Consider the following 20895-nt stretch of genomic DNA (forward strand, 5'->3'; position numbering starts at 1 on the left):
TATAAATGATTTATGGTGCTCAGAAGTCTATCTTCTGCTCTGTCTTTGTTGTTGGCCACAAAGCGTCAGATACGCTGGGACGTCCTTTAGTGCGGCGTCTTGCTCTTGTTCTTCAGAGATTAATCCATTTAGACACAGTGAAGTGGAACTCTCCTCACCATGGAAAATAGATGGATTGTTGGAGAGGAAAGGCTTCAGGAAAGTGCTTGCAGTTTGTTTGAAGAGCAGAACAAACTGCTCCAAGGGTAAACTGTGGCCCTGACTGCTGAGCAGCCTGGAGATAAGTTGGTTTGACATTTCCACCTCTGAATCTTGGAGATGCTGCTTGTCATTTTAGCATTCTGCAGCTGCAGCAGTTTCAGAGCTCTAGCACGAGACCTTATAAACAACACTTTACACAGCTGTTACTGTAAAAATACTGACTTTCTAACATTGCCATTTTGCCATTATTGGATAATAATATAAATTAATATATTATGTATTTAAATATGTTTCTACATTATATGAAATATAATTATCCATATTTTAAATAAAAAAATAGTCATTTTAAATTGATCACATGACAGTACAAATTAACAATGTTACCAAAGCAGCACACTATTAAGCAGCACAACTGTTTTGAACATTATTTGATGATGATAATAATAATAATAAATATTTATTGAGAATCAAATCAGCATTACAGAATGATTTCTGAAGGATCACGTGACACTGAATACTGGAATGATAGCTGCTGAAAATTCACATTTGCTTTCACAGATGTAAATTACATTTATGCAATATATTAAAATACAGCTACTAACAGCTATTTTGAATTTGGAAAAAAAACATTTTAACACATACAGTCCCCAAACTGTTGAGTGGAAGTGTGCGCCTGTATATAGATTAGTTATGAATGCACCCATCCATCTTCCAGACTGCTTGAATTGTGATTTTGTGTTTTGGCAAGCCTGAGCACAGTGCAGATATTGTTGAGCTCTCTTCTGGATCTCTAGAAAAAGCAAGATATTTAAACAAAAGTCTCCATTTGGTCTTTGCTTAATCTCATTGATATCTGGGAGAAACAACTGACCCATTATAGAGCTCTAACTTGTGCTGCTGCTATCCCATGGGGGAGATTCCAGTCAACCTAAATGCATATAACAGCTGAGGAGAGGAGGAGAGTGTTGTGACTTGCTGCACTTGATTGGCTGAGCGACTGTAACTGACACTTCAGAACCCAGAGAAGGCCCCGGCCCCTTCAAACACATTGGCCTATGACTGATCTCTCCACTGCCCTCTTGTTTAGTCTGTTTGGAGTCATAGAAAGGGAGAGGGACTCTTTTAACACTGCAAAACTATGAGTTAGCCTTTCATTGTTGTGGGAGTCAAACAGCTGGTTTATCATGTGGGAATCACGTCTACCAAGCCAGGTCAGTAAAACTTTGTGCTGTTTGTTGTGCCGTTTGCTGTCTTCAGCTGTGTTCCAAACGTGTCTCAGCTAGCAGAGTTAAAGAGAGGGAACACTTGAACATTTCTAACACACAGTTATGGATGTGTGTGTCTGTGTGTAATTGTGAAATGTGAAAGTCTTTCTGGTGCCGATATGTCTTGGCTCCTGTCTCACCCCAGTGTGAGAGGCTTTTGTATCCATGGTGGTGGAATGTGTGACCAGTGCACAAGAGAGGAAAGTCAACTTGGTTTTACTCCGGCTCCAAAATCCCTCTCTTGTTTTTTCAGCTGTACACAAAGGCTGGAGTTCACAAGAACGGAATAAATGACAACTCAGTTTGCAATAAACAGTAATGCAGCACACACCCTTTATTCTGACACTTTCTCAGCTTTGGCTAATCGTGTTTTCACTAACTTAAACGCCTCGGTGTTGTTTACTTATCTCTTACATTTTAATCGTGTCATTCATTAATCAGAGTGCAATGAGACTTCTGACCCTGAGCTGCTGGGAACTTCACGCTATCACTAACACGCCTCACAGACAGACAGACAGACGTGTGAAAAGGCACATGACAAAACAAGTGTAGTGCCGTTTTGCTTGAGGAACAAACTCATGCCATAAATTGGATTCAGGTGCAAAGTGCATTTGCTCTGAAAATCTTAATACAAATCAGGCTTTTTCAACTGGAGGAAAAGTCAACAACGTATTGGCAAAGACTTACACGGAGACTGTCTTTCCCAGACACTTACAAAATCCATTTTAATAGTAAAGATGAATGGATTACTTTTGTTGGTGGCCGCTTTAATAAGCCCTCTGAACCTACGATGGTATTTAAAGCCAGTCTGCAGTAGTTTCATCCACACAGCTTCATCTCTTACAACAACAATATTTCCCACAGTTCCTTAGTTTCACTCATGTCCCAGCACACACGAGGGAATCGAGTAAAACACACCCTTACTCAGGAATGGTCCATTCTGAGATTGTGGTGGTTGGGCAAGATGATATCATATGAAGAACCATAAAAATGCAATAATGCTCTAGCGGTGTGATAGTTGACATGTCTGATTCACTGCCTCTCTTTGACCTGTGCGCCTCTTTAAAGCTGTCTCTAAAGGTCTGTGCGGACCCAGAGGGGGTACATATAGCATAGTTTCTCACAAATCTCTAACGTGCATGGTTGCATAATATTTTTTTTCTCCTTCCAAAGGCACTGGGCCTTGTCTCCATGACGAATTACAATGGGCAGGAACTTGTTGGCAGGAAGCAACAGCTGATATCCCGTCCTCTAACTTTTCATTCCCCCTCATTATCAGTGTATTGCTGTAGTTTAGTAAGAAGAAGTAATGTTGAAAGGGTTTGTTCAGAAGGAAGGAAATTAGTGCACTGCAAAAAGCAACGTTTTAATCATTGTTTTGTCTGTGCACAATAATACTTCTCAACAAAAAATGTTTTTATTTGTTTAAAAAAAAAAATCCTGGCATTTAAGACAAATTATGAAAACGACAAGAAGGAAGGTGCATTTGTTTATATTATCTTGGTGTTTCCAACAGTCAGAGCTCTTAAAGGTTACTTGCTGTTCTGCAGTTATTTTCTACAGTTCACTGTACAGCCTGTCCTGCATTGGATCATTTACATCAAGATTTGTTTATTACGAGGCACAGGTAACCGATTAGCCTAAAAGTTCACGCTTTTCTTGTTTTGTTTTGAATTTGCTCTTGTTTTAATTTGCTTTAGTTCAAACACACCTTTGAGCTGCTGGACAAGCATATTGCGTCTTGATGGACAAACTAAAGTCAAGTTGCCTTTATACGGTGCTTTATATAAAATACAGGTATCTTCACAGAGATGCAGCAGATATTATGGAAACTAAAGCTATGGAGGCGTTTCAGATTCTTCTGTAAAGCAGCTCTATAAGACAGCAGCATCATTATTTAGCTAATATCCATTCAATGTTGGTTTAAATCAGATCAATAGCAGATAATCGGTCAGCTATAAGCAGTTCTACAAAAGGCAGCAGTGTCGTTATTCAGTTCAATGTTGATTCAATTAAGTTCAACGCCAGCGCCGATGTCACAAGTTACAGCTCTGCCGTAAAGCAGCTCTAAAGGAGATAGCAGAGCCGTCATCTTGTTAAATTCAGTTCAAGCTTAATTCTCATCCAGTCAATGTGGTCATATCCAAAATTACTAAAATTTTAAATCTTTCAAGACCCCCAACTAACAAAGCCAGAAGGCAAACTTTCCACTGTGGAGAAGTGAATGGTATTTCCTAATTATAATTGAGAGCTTAGTGTGATTATATATGAAATGGTGTGTGTTTGAGTTTGGTTCCTAAATAGATTCACTTCCAGTAAATGAGGAATTAACTTAGTCTTTGCGTGCCGTACAGCACACAGAACAGAGCTTTGGCTGTAAAATCACATGATCCATATATCAGTAAACAGTAAAACACACCCTTACTCAGGAATGGTCCATTCTGAGATTGTGGTGGTTGGGCAAGATGATATCATATGAAGAACCATAAAAATGCAATAATGCTCTAGCGGTGTGATAGTTGACATGTCTGATTCACTGCCTCTCTTTGACCTGTGCGCCTCTTTAAAGCTGTCTCTAAAGGTCAGTGCACAGGTGGGAGACATGCATGAGATACCACAGTCATAAGCGTTCACCTACAAAGAGAGAACGAATGACTCTCTCCATCAGGATCCTCTCTACCAGCACTTTTGTTGTTTAAACTAGCATCTCGCTAGACTTTCCTGTATATTTATAGTAAACACGGCCACCAGAGACAATGAAGGAAAGCCAACCTGTTTTATTTATACCGTTCTCTGATGTATTTTATTGTAGAGGGCAGCAGATGAGATTTAGAGAATAGAGTTCAGTGCCAGAATGTAGAGAGATTAGTTAGTTCGAAAAATAGACTTGTAGCCTTGTAGAGTATTTTACAATAATGCTTATGGGTCAAAGGCAACACGTGCCCTTTTGGTGTCCACATCAAGATTTTATATGGATAAAGCATGCTTTGAATAATAAAAAACTGGTAGTAGATTGGTAAAAATTAGTTAATACGTTTTTGGTGGTTTTTAAATGCAGTCTTTTATTATTCTTTCTTTAATTAGCTTGGTATATGAACTGTTGTTACGCTAAATTACATTTTGGTGGGTGTCAACTTGTCTTAAAATGAATTGTTTTGCTCAGAAAATAAAATTAAACTCTTTCAAACTAAATACAATTTTCTTGTTTTTATGAAGAAAAAACCCTTTCTGTCTTTTTTGACTCTAATCCGAGTGGCCGAGTGATGTCAGTGGAAAACAGAAGTCATTATATTTCTGAACCAGAATGCAGTGATCAGAAGACCGCAAACATTAAGCAAGAAAAACAGAATTTCAATTTCGTGTTAACTTTGTTCGCCAGTGATATCAATCTGGACATTTTTTTTTCTTTTGTGAGATGTTTTGAGACATACCAGCCTCTTTGTAAACAGATTTAATGACTTTGAGTCTCCTACGACTGAGGATTGAAGGACTAAGTTTGTTTCTCTGAGCCTCCAAAGGTTGCTGCACTGGAAAAGGTGATGTCATAAGGAGTTCAGATTATAGAGTTGCCAAAGAGCCACACCTCACCGTTAGACTTGGCTTACGTAAGATGGGAAGTCCAAACGCTTTAGCTTCTCTCTAGCACACATTATTCCTCGTTCGCACATTTTAAATGGTCATTAAGCAATCAGACTGAATAGACCAGCCTGTATGTGCATGCTGCAGCCCACCGCAACCAGCCAATGAGAGGAGAAAATGTTCCATTATGTTTAATAGAAGGTTTTGTGGGGTAGTTATAGAGCGAACGTGCACTTGGCAGCAAAATTGCTGCAGTCTTAAGAAAAGCAACTAACCTCTTTATTAGAGAAATCGAAAAAGCAGTTCTCTGTTTTTACTTATTTGCGCTGATAAAGACATTTTTGTTTTAGCAGCACAAACGTCGACTTTATGTTGTGTGAAAGGCTTGAGGATAGAGTTGGTGGTCATATTTTGTTTAATGAAGTTGTGGCAGCATGGATTGTGTTGTTTTGGTAACAGTTGGTGACTCAGCTGCTCAGTTTCAGTATTTTTCTATAATCTCTTTCTCCATTGCGCTTTATATCCAGTTGCTTTGTATTATTTCCTCCACACACTGTGTGAAACTTTCTACTTTAGATCTAAAACCCACATCTGTGATTATCAAGCTATTAAAGCACTCCTCCAATCCGCCGCACATCTATTATTAACTGACTTGGCAATGTTTTATGAATATGTTTAAGAGCTTCAGTGGCTTATATAATTTTTTTTGTTGTGGCATCATCTCACCTCCCTTTTTATGGCATACCTGTATTTATAGTTTCGGATGGGTCACCAGTTCTGTTGTTTACCTTTTATTCATCCTTTCGATCATGTCACTAACTGACTAAATAATTTTAGAGGAATAGCGTAAAGGCACGAACAACAAACCGCTTCTTGGGTTTTGTATTTCTGTGAAAGCAATTCTCCCTGTCGCGTTTTGGGCTTTAGGGAATTTTCTTGGATTTGCTCCCAGAGATATTGAAGAAAAACAGGATGTGATCTATTTTTTAATACCTCTTTTTGTGAGGGAGTGACACTGATGTGATCTTGTGTGTATTATTAGTTTAACGTTGACTGGAGGGATTTCATGCTGCAAGGCAGAAGACATTTGACCTTTGACTTTTGGCCTGATTGAAAAAGGAAATGTTTTAAATAGAAATTAGCAAACTAAGGGCTAAAGGTTTGGCTTGTTAGCTTGTTTTAGTTGGTCCCTGTTGGTATATGCCATGACTGCACTACTTGCATCAACCATTGAAGCCTTTTTTTTTTTTTTTTTTTTTTTTTTTTTACAAAAATACAGGGAAACAATATTGTGAAATATTATTATTATTTAAAATAACTGATTTCTATTTTTAAAGCATTTTATTCATAATTCATTAAATATTAGTAAATGCTTCTTTAAAAATATATTATGTCAGACTAAGTGGTATTTGAATTGATTTATGATGCTGCACAAATGTTCCATGTACACTACAGACATGATCATTTTATAATGAGAAAGAATATGAAAAAGACATACTGGTGACTTTACCAGCTAATCAAAGCTAATTAGATTAGAGCTGGTTTTGCTGCAGGACTCAGAATTTAAATTGGACATCGAGTAGTGTCCTAACACAGCACTAGACTTGTTTATCATAGAAAATTGTATTTCAATATTTTATGCTCTTGGCAATTGTTGTTGGCGCAATCCAACTTTGTTCTCATTGCTGCTGGACCAGTATGTAATTTTCGTGATTTTCAAGCGTAAGTGTATATCACGCAACCTGTCTATGATGGAATCTACCTAATTTTAATAGCTTCTGTCGAGTCACAGATGAGTCTGAGCTAAAACTTTTCTCCTTCCTTGCTAAGCAGATTTAAAGTGCTTATCTAATTATGTCAAATTGCAGACGTTTAGTTAATTACATTTTAAATTGGGTGTATTTGTTATTGTTTTTTTCTTCATAATAGAGTATACTACCTGAGAACCGTTGCTTTAGGTTATTGACTTGATGTATGTTTGTATGTTCAAACAGGCAATGCTGGACTTTGATGCTTACGAGTGCTAAATATGCTTCAACGAGCCCTTAAGAAGTAACTCGATCTGATAAAAGCAGACATGAGTGACACAGTGGAGAACCTGGACACCAGGGACCTGGGCTTCTCAGATGCTGAGGATGAACCTGAAGAGGTGGACTGTGAGTTCAACCCCTCAGGTGAGTGATTTTTATTATTTTAAGAACATCAGATCCTAGTCAGTCGTTTGTTTTAGTAGTATTGTCTTTTTAAAGGTGCTTGTCTCATTCATGATAAAGTTTGTATCACCGATTCTGTTGTTTTCTTGAAGCAATCTGTATCGTATGAAGCACCATTTAAATAAAGGTGGCTCTTCTGATTTCAAAATGACTGGATACACGTTAGACTTGAAGAACAGGATTTATTGTGACGGCAGGTCTTTCTAATCAGACTATATGGGACAGGTGTTTAAAAGAGCGATATGAGGACAACTGCGTAACATGATGCAGCATGTCACAAACAAGCATTCAGCTCACATTCCCCACAGGCTTTCCTCGCTTCGCTCTGTCTTTTCTTACAGGGGTATCCCGTGTCCCATTCTCTGCCGTGTACAAGACCGTTGGCTTTAAAGAGACGGAAGCGCAGGTTTTTCTTGCTGCTGCCCCTGTCACTGCCAAGATCCTCGATGTGGAACGCTTCACCAGGGCCCCGGACCGCTTCAACATGTCCAAACACAGGAGCGTGTCCAAGGTCTGTGAAGCACATGCTAGTTAAAAATCAATGGTGGAAAGACGTCACGGATCTCACATCGGCGCTGTGTTCACAGGCGATGCCGGCCGTGTTTAAGATCGAGCTCAAACACGGGAACTTCACCTGGATAGTCAAGAGAAAAGAGAAGCACTTCATGGAGCTGCACAGAGAGCTTCTGCGATATAAGACCCTCATGAGGATCCCGCTGCCCACCCGGAGGTCAGACCCCTGCCCTACAGATAAACTTAACTAATGATCTTTTACAACTGGTATGCAGTCGTTCATGGCACTAAATAAAAACATATTATATTCTGTTTACACAAACCCTTTGGAAACAGTTTTTTTTTGTAAATACTACATGCAAACAGGACTACATAAATAGCAGAAAGAAGTGTTTAAATTTCAGAGAACGTTCTTAGTATTGGTATTTGTCAGATAGAAGAGAATTCATTATTAATATATAAAATATATTAACTTAATTAAATTGAGAAATTTAGTTTAATAAAACATGAAATTAAAATGAATTGCACAAATATGTAATGAGAAATTTTTCTGACATAACAATTATTTTTATTTGATCAATTTAACACACTCTTGCTAAAACAAAAAGTATTCTTTTGTTAAAGGAGCACTCCACTATTTTTGAAAATGGGCTCATTTTGTAGGCGGATTTAATGTTATACGCTAAACAGCAGCTAAAAGTGCTACTGCCAGACATGGAGATCAGCTGAATGGTTTTGGTAGAATGGTAAAACTCAACTGTTCAACTATAGGTGAGTTGGAAAATTAGCCTATTTTCAAAAATAATGGAGTGGGGTTGCTAACAAAAAAAACACATTTAAATTGAGATGAAGTAATGAACGGTTACATTTTTTTTATATATAGCAGCTTCGAAAAAGGTTTTACTTTTTTCTGTGGTATCAGACTCATATACTGCTGTTATTAGTAATATATTAATGACAACTGCCAAATATGACAAAGTAATGTAATTTATGACCGAATACCTTATAGAAAAGAGAGAGAGGTTTTTTTTTAAATTCAAAAACTATGTCCACCTCCCCATGCTTATTTGCATGGTGTCATGTGTCGATAATAGCCCAGGATATATAAAGAGTATATATAAATATAAAGAGAATATAAAGAGTATTTAGTATGTAGCTCTATTACATCTTATTTTTAGACATATATATATTTATTGTTGTTATTATTAGATCACTTTTATTAATAAAATACATTAAATTATTGCACTGCATTAGGTGCTATGATTGAATGTGGTTTTTTTTTGTTTGTTTTTTTTTAACTTAATTTATATAATGAATTATAGGCCTGTAATTAATATTGTTAACACTACAGTCATCAGTAAAAAGCAGCTTTAGGCTATTTCAGGCACTGATTTTAAAAAAACAACCTGTTTAAGTTGAAATATGCTTTCATTATATCAGCCACAAAAGAAATATTGAGGGAATATTTTAAATAGCGTTTTCAGCATATGTTAAAGTAGATTAGTTTCTTGTCATTAATGCAGCATTAGCCGTCATTTTTCTTTACTTTCACTTTCATTACAGTGAATTGACATAATATCAATTGTTTATTAGACACATATTAGGCACTTACTTGGCCACTATGATTTTTAATGTTTCATTTTCAATGTTAATGAGAGTGGTACCAAGAGTTCAAAATCAGTAAAATCATTTGGAAATCCTTAGTGGGGATGTGCCAGGGCTAATGAAGTTTCTGATGGGCCTGACACCGTTTTATATCATCAGAGGTACAGGACATTACAAGACATTAAGGAAATACAGAATATAAATGTCATTTGTACCATACATTTAATTTAATTGCTAAAAATATTCCAATATCCTTGTTATTTATTAGAATAAATATACCAAGATAAAAATAAAAACATAAATTAGAATAGAGTTGATCCCATTCTTTCACTGGCCAAACAGTATTTAATTTGTTTTAAACTATTAAAGTATTTTAAAAAGAAAAAAAATCATGTAATTTTGGTTTAACGTTTGCATAATGTAATTCAGAGCTTATCTCCATTAACGTAAATGTGCACTATATCTCGACAACAGAGCTTAAAATCATTGTTTTTACTCTAGGAAAAAGAGTTAGTATGGATGGTTCTGAGTTTGTGTCCATGTGCGCAAATATTTCCCGCCAAGTTGTTTTTTTATAAACCCCACCTTTTGCGCAGGAAGTGGCGTACACATCTTCTTAGCCCTGTTTTGTGCATAGGCAATGGTTATGAATTTCAAAAATTTTCAACATACGATACAATAATGTCTTTGCAGATATTTAGTACACATGTTAGGTTCACATTATTGTTTCTTTAAAAATGCTTGTTTTGGTTTGTGAGATTTTGCTCAATGCCAATTTGACCATTAGTATTTTGAAAACCTGGGTTGCCTGGGCTATGGCAATTTTAACCTGAGATTCAGAGCCATATTACAGGCAGTAAAGTTGACTTAGGTGCTGTATGCCTAGTGGTTGAACTAGGTATTGCAGTCCAAATTCAAAATATTGGAGAGCGTTATTTTCACTTCCTCAGACTTGATGCATACTCACGTTGCCAGATTGATGACACCAACAGGAACTGACCCATTTTATTTGGTAGCTTCCATGACAGAAATTAAATTCACTGTGCTTTCCACCAACTGGCAACCTGGGTACCAAAATACAATTGTTAAACTGTTCAATGGATGGGTTATACAGACCAAAACAGAGACGCACATTCCAAGGAGAAAAACTGACTGTAGCATTGTCTTTCAGATAAACAAGCATTTACATTGGCATGTTTCTTAAATATTAAACATATTACACATACACTTTTTTTGTTTGTTTTATTGCTGTTTTGGAACTGAACCATACAATAAATATTAGCAAAATTATAAATTTCAGACCGGAACCTTTGCGTGAGTTCGCACAGAATTACCCAAAACCACTACTACTATTTACTACTGTTTTTTATTTATTTACTTCATTTATTATTTTTCGGTTTCAGTTGCTTGCAGTACTTTCATTTGGAAAATCCCTTTGAGTAGCAATCTCTTCTCACTGTGCCTTTTCAAGTGCTGTCTGAAATTCACTCATCTTCCCAAGTGGTCACAGGAGACGCATGTCACCGCTTGCTGTAAGCGGTATTGTGTCTCAACTGACCTCTTGTGATTCAATGGCCCTAGACGGATTTAAATACCAGGTGTAGAGGATCAGCTCTCAGATCACCACTCTTCTCATTCTTAAAGAAGCTATTTATAATTCTCCCTTCCTCTACTATCCATTTTCATAGTTTTTGTCTTCCAAGTATCCATTTCTTTACTCTGTTTTCCCATATCTTCCGTCTTCTCCTCACTTTTTTTGTTCTTTTCTCTGAATTCATTGGCTGTTAATTTTCTCTTAACTCTTTGCTTTTTCATTCTTACTTCCATGTCTCAGATTATGGTGTCTTTGTCTTTGTTTCAGCCACACAGAGAGACGAAAGAGCATAAAGAGGAGCGAGGTGAGACAGATGCCCGCACTGCCTCGGGGAGGTGGAGATGAGCTGGCACGAGAGGAGCAAGTGTCTAGTCGGAGAGTGAGTCACTCCAACATGCTTACTGCAGTACTAGCCCTGGATCACATGACAGGAAGTGATCGCATACACTGTTGAGCATGACGTGAACTCGATCCTCCCGAGGCCAGGCGTGCGAGTCTGTGGGCAGGTCTCTCCCTCACAGTATCACTGACATGATTCAGTGGTCTCTGAGTGTGTATGTAGTAACGGCTCACTGCTTGTCGTATCATTAGCGTGAGTCACATTAGAACATGAGGACATCTCTACGTTTACAATGGCCTGACATTCAGAAGTATATTTCTTGTTAATTTTCTATTGCACACTGATACACAAGGGAAATCTTAGTTGTTGTTTTAAGCTAAAAAAAAATCAGTAGGTTAAGAAAATAAACATGACGTGACTTTTCTGTTTTAATCAAAAAGTCACTTAATTTTGGTGAATTTCTCAGAAAACAAGACTTATGGCATTTTGCATGTCAGTGATATCTGTATTGGAAAACAACAACAACAACAACAACAAAAGTATGGAGATGGTCAACCCATTGAACTGACAATTTAGCACAATTTTAAGAAAATGACATTGAAATCATGCTGATGTCTGACTGTTTGTCGTTTACTGTTATCTATCGTGGAAGAGAACCTGTGCCACAGAGTCAAACCATTTTCCTTTTTCAGAAACAACTGGAGGACTACCTAAACAAGCTGCTGAGGATGGCAATGTACCGAAAATACTACGCAACCGTAAGCTCACTCTCGATTATGGAGTTCAGGCCCTGATAGAGCTCACGTTGAGTTATCTTTAATGAAGCAGCCATCTAAGGATCAATATTACAGAAGGAGGCAGCGTGTCCTGAGCGTGCTAATGTGTATCTCTCTCTCTCTCTCTCTCTCAGCTCACTACTATTCAAGCAGTTTTAATCAAGGACATCCTTAATTCTCTCTCTTTCTCTCTCACAATCCTTCTTCCGCTCTCTCTCTTCCTCTTTAATACCCTGCAGGGGTCAATATAGCTGAGGATTTAGTGTAACTTCTTTTAATTGAAGCTGTGTCTCTTTCTCGCTGGTTTTAAACAGAATTGTTTCTCTTTTACAGATGGAGTTTATTGATGTGAGCCAGTTGTCCTTCATTCAGGACTTGGGCCCCAAAGGCTTGTAAGGACACAATCTATTTGTATTATTTAATAAACTATATTGACAACTTTTTTTTCTGTTTGCTTATTTTAGAATATTTACATTGTGACAGTAATGTCAGCCAAGCAACAAATTAATACATTTATTTATTTATTTATATTTTTTGCAACGTGAACGTAATGTAATGTAAGCCTGAATTCACATTATTACCATATAATAATATATGGACTTTTTCATAGAAATTAGTATTATATAACACATCAAAACATCACAGTGCAATTTTGTTTTAAATCAAATGTATAGCAGTATGTTGTACTATATATCATTGAATTCAGTTTTATGGCAGTATGACAAATACTCCCATAATGTATGAATACCCTAAAAATCACGGAAATTTGGGAGAGGGTGTGTTTGTTGTGAAAATGTTATGATTGAATACGTGTCATGATCCTAAAAATGTGCTTAATTTTATGCAACATACTGTATAATCTGTTACCTCATTATCACACGTGACACGGATATGTTGTTAATGGCCTTCATGAGACTCACTTTTTTTTGCTCATGCAATCCTGTATCTTTCAGAGAAGGCATTGTATATAAAAGGTCAGGGGGTCACCGTATCCCAGGCATGAACTGCTGTGGCCACAATGAAGTCTGCTACCGCTGGTCCAAGAGGTAATTTTTCATAATACGCAAACTCTATTGCTCAGTTCCTCAGGTAAACCACAAAAACAGGTTAAATGCATTCATGCAGCGAAGCTGTGCTCTTCTCTTTGAGCTTTAACACTAGTGAGACTCTTTAAAGCAGTGTTATCTCTGAAAATGCACAGTTCAGATAGAGCGGACAGCTGTGCGCGCACACCGTACAGTCTCTTTGAGTCTAGCGAGCTGTTTATCTCTGCTCCACTGATACCGGACTACTTTCGTTCTCTGATTAAACTGACACTATATCACTGCCTTTCACTGCTGTCTGTATAATAATGCTTCGGAAAAGCACGCTTTGACCTCATGGTTGTGATGGAGTCTAATAATGAAGTCTCTTGTGCTCTTTGTTTAGGTGGCTTGTTGTGAAGGATTCTTTTCTTTTGTACATGAAGCCAGACACAGGTGCCATTTCATTTGTTCTGCTGGTGGACAATGAGTTCATTATCAAAATGGACTCTAAATACACAGAGACCAAGCATGGAGTGAGGATAGAGAACTTGTCCAGGTGTGTTCAGTTAAATGTGAAATGTGTTCATTCAAAATTAAAAAAGTGTGGAAAATTGACTCACCTTTTGGTCATCCATGATGTAAATGAGTTTGTTTCCTCTTTGGAACAGATTTAGAGAAATTACAAAACTTGAATCCCAGTAGATGCTCTGCAGTGAATGGGTGTCGTCAGATTGTGGGTTTAACAGCTGATAAAACCTAAAATATCACATTATTAATTGTCTTGTGAAGTGAAAAGCTGTTTGTAAGTAAAACAATAATTTGTAAGAAAGATAATCCACCATTAAGGCATGTCCTTAAATGCACATCCTCTATCCATAGTGTTGATTTCTAAAGTGAAAAAGTAATTTTTCTCTAAATCAGGAGAGAAATATGCACAGATCAAGCAGCATGTACATGTGAAAACAGTCTAATGCAGCTTTAAACAAATCTGTTGGCGAATTTTGATGTAAACGAGCAGAGATGGACTTTTTCACTGGATTTTAGACTTGTATTTTGGCCAGAAGCAAGTGTTTAAAGTTAATCAGTGGTTTCTTACAAGCTTTGTGCTTTTCAAGATTTTAATTAATGGGCTTTTCGGCCTGCACTCCAATGGCACCCATTCACTGCAGAGGATCCACTGGTGAGCAAGGGATGTAATGCTAAATTTCTCAATATGTTGTTTTGATAAAGAAACAAAACAATAGTTAACCCAAAAATGAAAATTGTCATCATTTACTCACCCTCAGGCAGTGCCAAACCTGTATGACTTTCTTTGTTCTGCCAAACACAAATGAAAAGCGATTTTGAAAAAAGTTGGTAACCAGGCTTTTTTGGGTCACCACTGACTTCCATAGTTGGAAAAAAATATCATGGAAGTCAATGGTGACCCAAAACAGCCTGGTTACCAACTTAAAAAAAACCCCTTTCCTTTGTATTCAGCAGAACAAAGATATTTGTTCTGGCATGAGGCTGAATAAATTTTCAGCAGGTCCACTGAACCCAGACACTTTGTCAGTTATACAATAGGTCTCTTTCAGTTTTCAGAAAATAGTTTTTTTTGTGTCTTGTGCAGGAAACTAGTGCTGAAATTCACTAGTTACAGACATGCAATGTGGTGGGGTCAGGCCATTGAAACCTTTGTCCGGAAGCATGGCAAGGCCTTTTTAAGGACACACCGCTTTGGATCATTCGCCAGAGAGGAGGAGAACATACCCTCTAAATGGTATTAATGGTGGTCTACTTGTTTAATCGAAGAGATTGCATACTCTGTAATATCTGCTAAATAAAAAAAAAATAATGTTCAGGTATGTGAATGGCAAAACCTACATGGAGGATGTCGCAAACGCTCTGGAGGAAGCCAAAGAAGAGATCTTCATCACAGACTGGTGGTATGTGCTCACTGTTTACCCTCCAACAAGAAAACATGTTCAGGCAGACAGACAGTCTCAGCCCAGATCACACTATTGCTTGAGCCAATGTTGCTATCACAGGCCGGACAGATTGCTTCTTCAAACAGTGCAATGTTTTGATAGCTCCACAATGTCACAGTGTTTACATTTTTCCAGGAAATCAACCTATAAATAGTGTATGTATAGTTGTATGTGTATATCAGCTGTGAAAAGAGATGTGACCGCAGAGATGACATGACAACATTTCAGTTAGAAAAAACCTGGCCAGAGGAAAGAAAAATCGCTTTAACTACTTCTAACTAGTTTTAAGCACTTTAAACTAGTACAAAATTGTATAAAATTTCCTTTGATGCAAAATGAGGATACACAACAAAACCTACTAGTAGTACAAAAGCCACACATATCTGTCAAACATTAAATGGACTAATCATGTTGTTCTTTAAATGAAAAATGTGTTCTTTAATCTGATATGAAATGTTCTTTAATGTTTGTTTCTCGTTGTTTGGTAATATGCTGGTGTTGGAGTTGCTGTAGATATGCGCTCATGCAGAATGTGTGGCAGTGGATCAGGGGCTCAGAGTAGGAGGTGTATGTTATACAGCGAGACCAGTATCTCTCACTTCACAGGTGTTGAGTTTCAGCTCCCCTTATTTCAAAAATATCTGCCTTCGAATAGACTCAATGGTCTGATTCTCCATGTGTGAGGGAGTGAGTGCTTGTATGAGAAATGTCTGCATATATTTGTGCATTTTTGATGTAGCCGTACATGTAGAATGTGAAATTCTTTTGATGTAAACCCACATGAAAGCCTTTTTAATGGCATTTAGTGTTAAAATGGAATCAGATCTAAATGCATTCCTTTCCTACACTTCATGCCCACTTAAACAGCAGGTAATATAGAATATATAATTTCACTTTTATTTATGAAATAGTTTTTTACCAATTCATTTATTTACTTTTATTCATTTAACAGATGATTTTATCCAAAATGACTTAAAAATTTGTGCAATGTAGTGCTTGCGTTATTTGTTCATATAGTTAATATTCTGATCATGTTTATTTTGTCCAAGCACATTTACCAATTCCAAACCACATCAATCTTAATAATTATTTTGTATTTATTTTGTATTTATTCATTTAAGGCTGGAATTGAAAAACTCCTTCTATTCAGGTGTGCATAATTACTAAGCAGCTTTTCCTTTACAGATAAAATGAGCCCAAAAAGAGATTTAACTCAGACTGAAAGTCCAAAATTATTCAATGCCCATGAAAAGGATACAATATTAGCATTGGCAAAGTTAAGGCATGACCATTTGACAAATGCTCATCGGGTTAGCATGGTTTGAAAAAATTGGTGGAAAAGAAAAGGCACATTAACTGCAAAATAATTAAGGTGAAGAATTAGTGTGAAATCATCAGGAATCCTTTAGTCTTCAGTGCCACCATTTTCCAAAACCGCAACCTACCTGGTGTCTCCTAATAATTGAATCTGTGTGATTGTGGTGTGCTGTATGTGCTATATGATTGTATTTTTAATGTGCAGGCTGAGCCCTGAGATCTTTCTGAAGAGGCCTGTAGTGGAAGGCAATCGCTGGAGGCTCGACTGCATTTTGAAACGCAAGGCTGTAAGTCCCCTGAATGTTATTCAAGTGCATTTGTCCCTGGTGCCATGCTTATAATTTAACATGAACATTAAATGGGATATACAGACACACATTCAGGTTCAAAGTAAGGTTTTTTAATATACTTATTTTATTTAATTTCCGTTTGTTTCACTTATTGTTAAGAAAAATAAATAAATAAATAAATAAATAAATAAATATATATATATATATATATATATATATATTTGTATTTACTCATTTATTTAAATAATGTATGTATTTATTTATATTAGCAACAAGGAGTGAGGATCTTTGTTATGCTGTATAAAGAAGTGGAGTTGGCACTCGGCATCAACAGTGAATACAGCAAAAGAACACTAATGCATCTTCACCCAAATATCAAGGTAAGCTATTTGTGATTTGACATGCTTTTGCATCTTATGCGACGTCTTGTGCGACTGTATCTGTTCCTCTCTCTTAACAGGTGATGAGGCACCCTGATCACGTGTCCTCCTCTGTATACCTATGGGCGCACCATGAGAAGATTGTAGTCGTTGACCAATCAGTAGCTTTCGTTGGTGGAATTGACCTTGCGTACGGCCGCTGGGATGACCGTGAGCACCGACTGACAGACGTGGGAAGTGTAACACGCTCCGTTGCTCAGGCCATAGAGGAGGTTTGAGATGCCATCGTGTCTATAGCAATATGCTACATTAATTGTGCCACACCCATGAATGATGCACCTTTTGGCTTTGATGTTTGCAATTATAGACTCAGGGACCGGATTCATCCACGCCCAAGAAAAAAGTGTCCACCAGTGGAAACAGCAGCCGGTCAATGACTGGTGACTCAGTGGACCTGCCCAAACTGAAAGGCATCGGCCGCACTCGCAAAACACGTTTCAGTCTGTACCATCACATCCAAAGAGGCCTTCATCATGCTGACAGCATCAGTAGCATCGACAGCACAAATAGTAAGAGACTCTTTCGTGACCAAACTGCAAACGATTCCACAATACAGTTTGTGTTTGGTTCATTTCTGTTATGTTCTCTGAGTTTGCTGAGATGACTAATTCCTCTGTGACCTTAACAACCGAAAAAAACTTGATTCTTAAAGGGAGAGTTCACTGAAAAATGAATTGTGTCATTGTTTGCACTCCCTCATGTCGATTAACTTTCCAGGTACTGGTCACATTTTTTTATACTTATTTTTATTTCTTTTATGTAAAGCACCGTGGGTAACGCTTTATTTTGATGGAACATTCTGTTGACAATGAGTAACTTGTCAACTAACTTTTATTAGAGTGTTAGTAGAGTATTAGTAAACTGGAAAGGTTACAGTAATACATCTTTGAAAAGTTTTCTGTAGTCAGCAGAATGTCTGTTGGTAGATCATAACAATAAAGAGTTAGCAGATAATAATCAAACAGTCTTAGTGTAAGTTAGCTGACATGTAGGTGCAAAGTTACTTACTGTCAACAGAATGTTTATAAGGGACCATCACAATAAAGTGTTACCCTTTACATAAAAGAAATAAAAATAATTAAGTATAAATAATACTTGCCCCCATTTTTTCACTTTAGCCAGCATCCAGTTTTCTTAATCCAGTTTTTCAGAAATGCTGAAACTTAAAAATTCTACACTATCTGGATTTTTCTGTAAATGGGGCAAAAAGGTCAAATATTCCGTTACTTGTCAATGTCAGTCAGTCTGTGGATCTTGACTGTATTTTTCTTCTCTGTTGGATGTGCAGTGATGCTTATCCTCTCTGGCTTATAGCAGGTGCAGCTTTAGACACCCTGCAAGCAATTGCCGTATCTTTTTTTTTTTTTTTTTGCTTTCCGTTTGTTCTCCCTGCCATAGAAGACACACGTATAGATTGGTTTGCAGTCTGTCTGAGAGAGGATTAAGTGTATTTGAGACTGGCTTAAAGACTAGACGGCAGAGATATGCTTTAATGAAATTACTTTGACCTCAGGGTAGATTTCATTTGTCTCTGATTTTTGCACTCAAGTCATATTAATTTACTATTAAGATAACCAGTCCTTTGTTTTCCACTAATTTTTCAGTTTTAGATTATGGTGTGATGTTGTGAATAGATGAAAAATATTACTAAGCATGCATTGGCTATCATTATTATGGAAAATTATGGCCTAAATGTCAGTTATTTCATTATTTCTAAAACTATTTCTAAAACTGTTTTCATTTGCAACGTGTGTTTCAGCATATACAATCTTCAGGTTTCAGAAGAGACCACACTAAATTTATAAGCAGAAAAGTATTTTCTTTTTAATCTAAATACATTTAATTCTCATTAATTCTCAATATTCTTTTTCTGTCCATCCAATGAAATCCCTGAATATGTAACTGTATCCGGTTTAGCAAAATCCATATCATAGCACAACATAATACCAGTATTCACATTAATTATACATAAATAATTCTAATATATAAAAATAGAAAAAAAACAATTTAATCACTCATCACGCATTTTAAACAATGTAATCATATATATTCTATATAACCTTTTATTCTTTTACATACATTTGTCTATAGTATGCATGTGGTTACACCCTTCATGAAAAAGGAATAAGTAACTTTGAAAGTATCATCATTTTATTTAAAAAAGTCATATAGCTGTTGTGTATATCTTGTGCGTTGTTCAGAGAGTGGCTCAGTGCACAGTCTTCAGACAGGAGTGGGAGAGCTGATGGGAAACACACGCTTTTGGCACGGCAAAGACTACTGCAACTTTGTCTACAAAGACTGGGTTCAGCTGGACAAGCCTTTTGATGGTGAGCCACATGTTTAATTGCCTGGCCGCTTTTTGTTTTCTTCATTTCAGTGATCATTAATCCAGGTAGTCCAAGGTTAATTGTGTTATTAAACGCAGTCTTTTCAATGCATTTCAGTTGTTTACGGTTCTCCTTTTTTACAATGTGCCCGACTATAGATTTTATTGACAGGTACACAACCACCAGAATGCCTTGGCACGACATTTCCTCAGTGGTGCATGGGAAAGCAGCCAGAGATGTGGCCAGGCATTTTATACAGCGTTGGAACTTCACCAAGGTGAGAACGCTTTAAACTTATTTATGTTTGACAAGCTTCTGAATGTTCTTCTCTGCGTTTCTTGGACTGTGACCTTTTTAGGAAGCGTTTCTAACAGGTTTTTTTTCTCCTTTAGATAATGAAGCCAAAGTACAGATCACTCTCCTACCCGTTTCTCCTCCCCAAATCTCACAGCACTGCCAATGACCTAAAGTACCAAGTGCCAAACTGTGTCCAGACCAAAGTCCAGGTGAGAACGTCCAGTAGCTGTAATTGTTAGAGCGTTATACTAGCTACATCATAGACCTGTAACTTCACCATAAATGCCCATAAAAATGGCTGTAAATGTAAATGGTCTCTCAGGTTCTGCGGTCAGCTGCAGACTGGTCGGCGGGAATCAAGCACCACGAGGAGTCCATTCATAATGCCTATATTCAGGTCATTGCCAAGAGCAAGCACTTCATCTACATTGAGGTACACAGTCCCCCCACTTTTACTTTGTCTGTCAGTATTCAGTGATGCGATTCAAATTTGCTGATAGCTGTTTAGTGGTTTAGATGCAAAATGTATAATAAGTCATTTCAGTTGCTTCATATTATTGATAAATGACATGCTGTGGTTATCAGAACAAATCAGAGAAGATGCCAAGAATGATTCAGTGAAATTTGAAGAACCATGATTTGGACATTCGAGTGAAAACAACAAATAAAATCCATACAATTGGAAATGTATTTTAAGAGAATAGTAAATAGAGATGATACGAGAACTTAAATATATATTGTAGGAAATGTATTGTAGCTTCTGTATCGTGCCTGATGATTTCAACTTATTGTTCTTGTTTTGATTGTTTCATTTCAGAACCAGTTCTTCATCAGCTGTGCTGATAACAAAAATGTTTACAACAAGATTGGTGACGCTATTATCGAGCGAATCATCAGAGCTCACAAGTAAGTGAGAGAATCCTAACATATTAACACTGATTGCTGATCACTGCCATTAATTGGATCTTTAATTCATTTTAATTTATTCAATTACATTTGACTTTTTTTCTTTATTTAATTTTACACTGTAATTGCTCGGAATTGTGCCCCATGTCTAACCATGTTATCATGTTGGGTTATTAAAAACATTTTATTTTAAATCTTTGCTCTAGTCTTACACCCTCAAAAATAATAAGACAC

General features: G+C 36.9%; 1 protein-coding gene across 2 annotated transcripts in view; it reads left to right on the forward strand.

Moving 5' to 3' along the window:
* Nucleotides 1-1281: 1281 nt before the first annotated feature.
* The window catches only part of pld1a (phospholipase D1a), a 29518-nt gene continuing 9904 nt past the window's right edge, over nt 1282-20895 (forward strand). For both annotated transcript variants that reach the window (XR_006252734.1, XM_043260123.1), the window contains exons 1-20: nt 1282-1412; nt 7040-7219; nt 7600-7769; nt 7846-7988; nt 11238-11349; nt 12003-12068; nt 12420-12478; nt 13040-13132; nt 13515-13667; nt 14724-14873; nt 14956-15039; nt 16604-16685; nt 16958-17068; nt 17149-17340; nt 17436-17637; nt 19330-19458; nt 19617-19735; nt 19851-19964; nt 20078-20188; nt 20573-20661. Coding sequence is in view for 1 of the 2 variants with exons in the window: in XM_043260123.1 (XP_043116058.1) it covers nt 7123-7219; nt 7600-7769; nt 7846-7988; nt 11238-11349; nt 12003-12068; nt 12420-12478; nt 13040-13132; nt 13515-13667; nt 14724-14873; nt 14956-15039; nt 16604-16685; nt 16958-17068; nt 17149-17340; nt 17436-17637; nt 19330-19458; nt 19617-19735; nt 19851-19964; nt 20078-20188; nt 20573-20661 (2276 nt within the window). In the remaining variant the exon portion in view is untranslated. The remainder of the gene's footprint in view (nt 1413-7039; nt 7220-7599; nt 7770-7845; nt 7989-11237; nt 11350-12002; nt 12069-12419; nt 12479-13039; nt 13133-13514; nt 13668-14723; nt 14874-14955; nt 15040-16603; nt 16686-16957; nt 17069-17148; nt 17341-17435; nt 17638-19329; nt 19459-19616; nt 19736-19850; nt 19965-20077; nt 20189-20572; nt 20662-20895) is intronic.

The sequence above is a fragment of the Puntigrus tetrazona genome, chromosome 2 (assembly GCF_018831695.1).
Source record: "Puntigrus tetrazona isolate hp1 chromosome 2, ASM1883169v1, whole genome shotgun sequence".
NCBI classification, from domain to species: domain Eukaryota; kingdom Metazoa; phylum Chordata; class Actinopteri; order Cypriniformes; family Cyprinidae; genus Puntigrus; species Puntigrus tetrazona.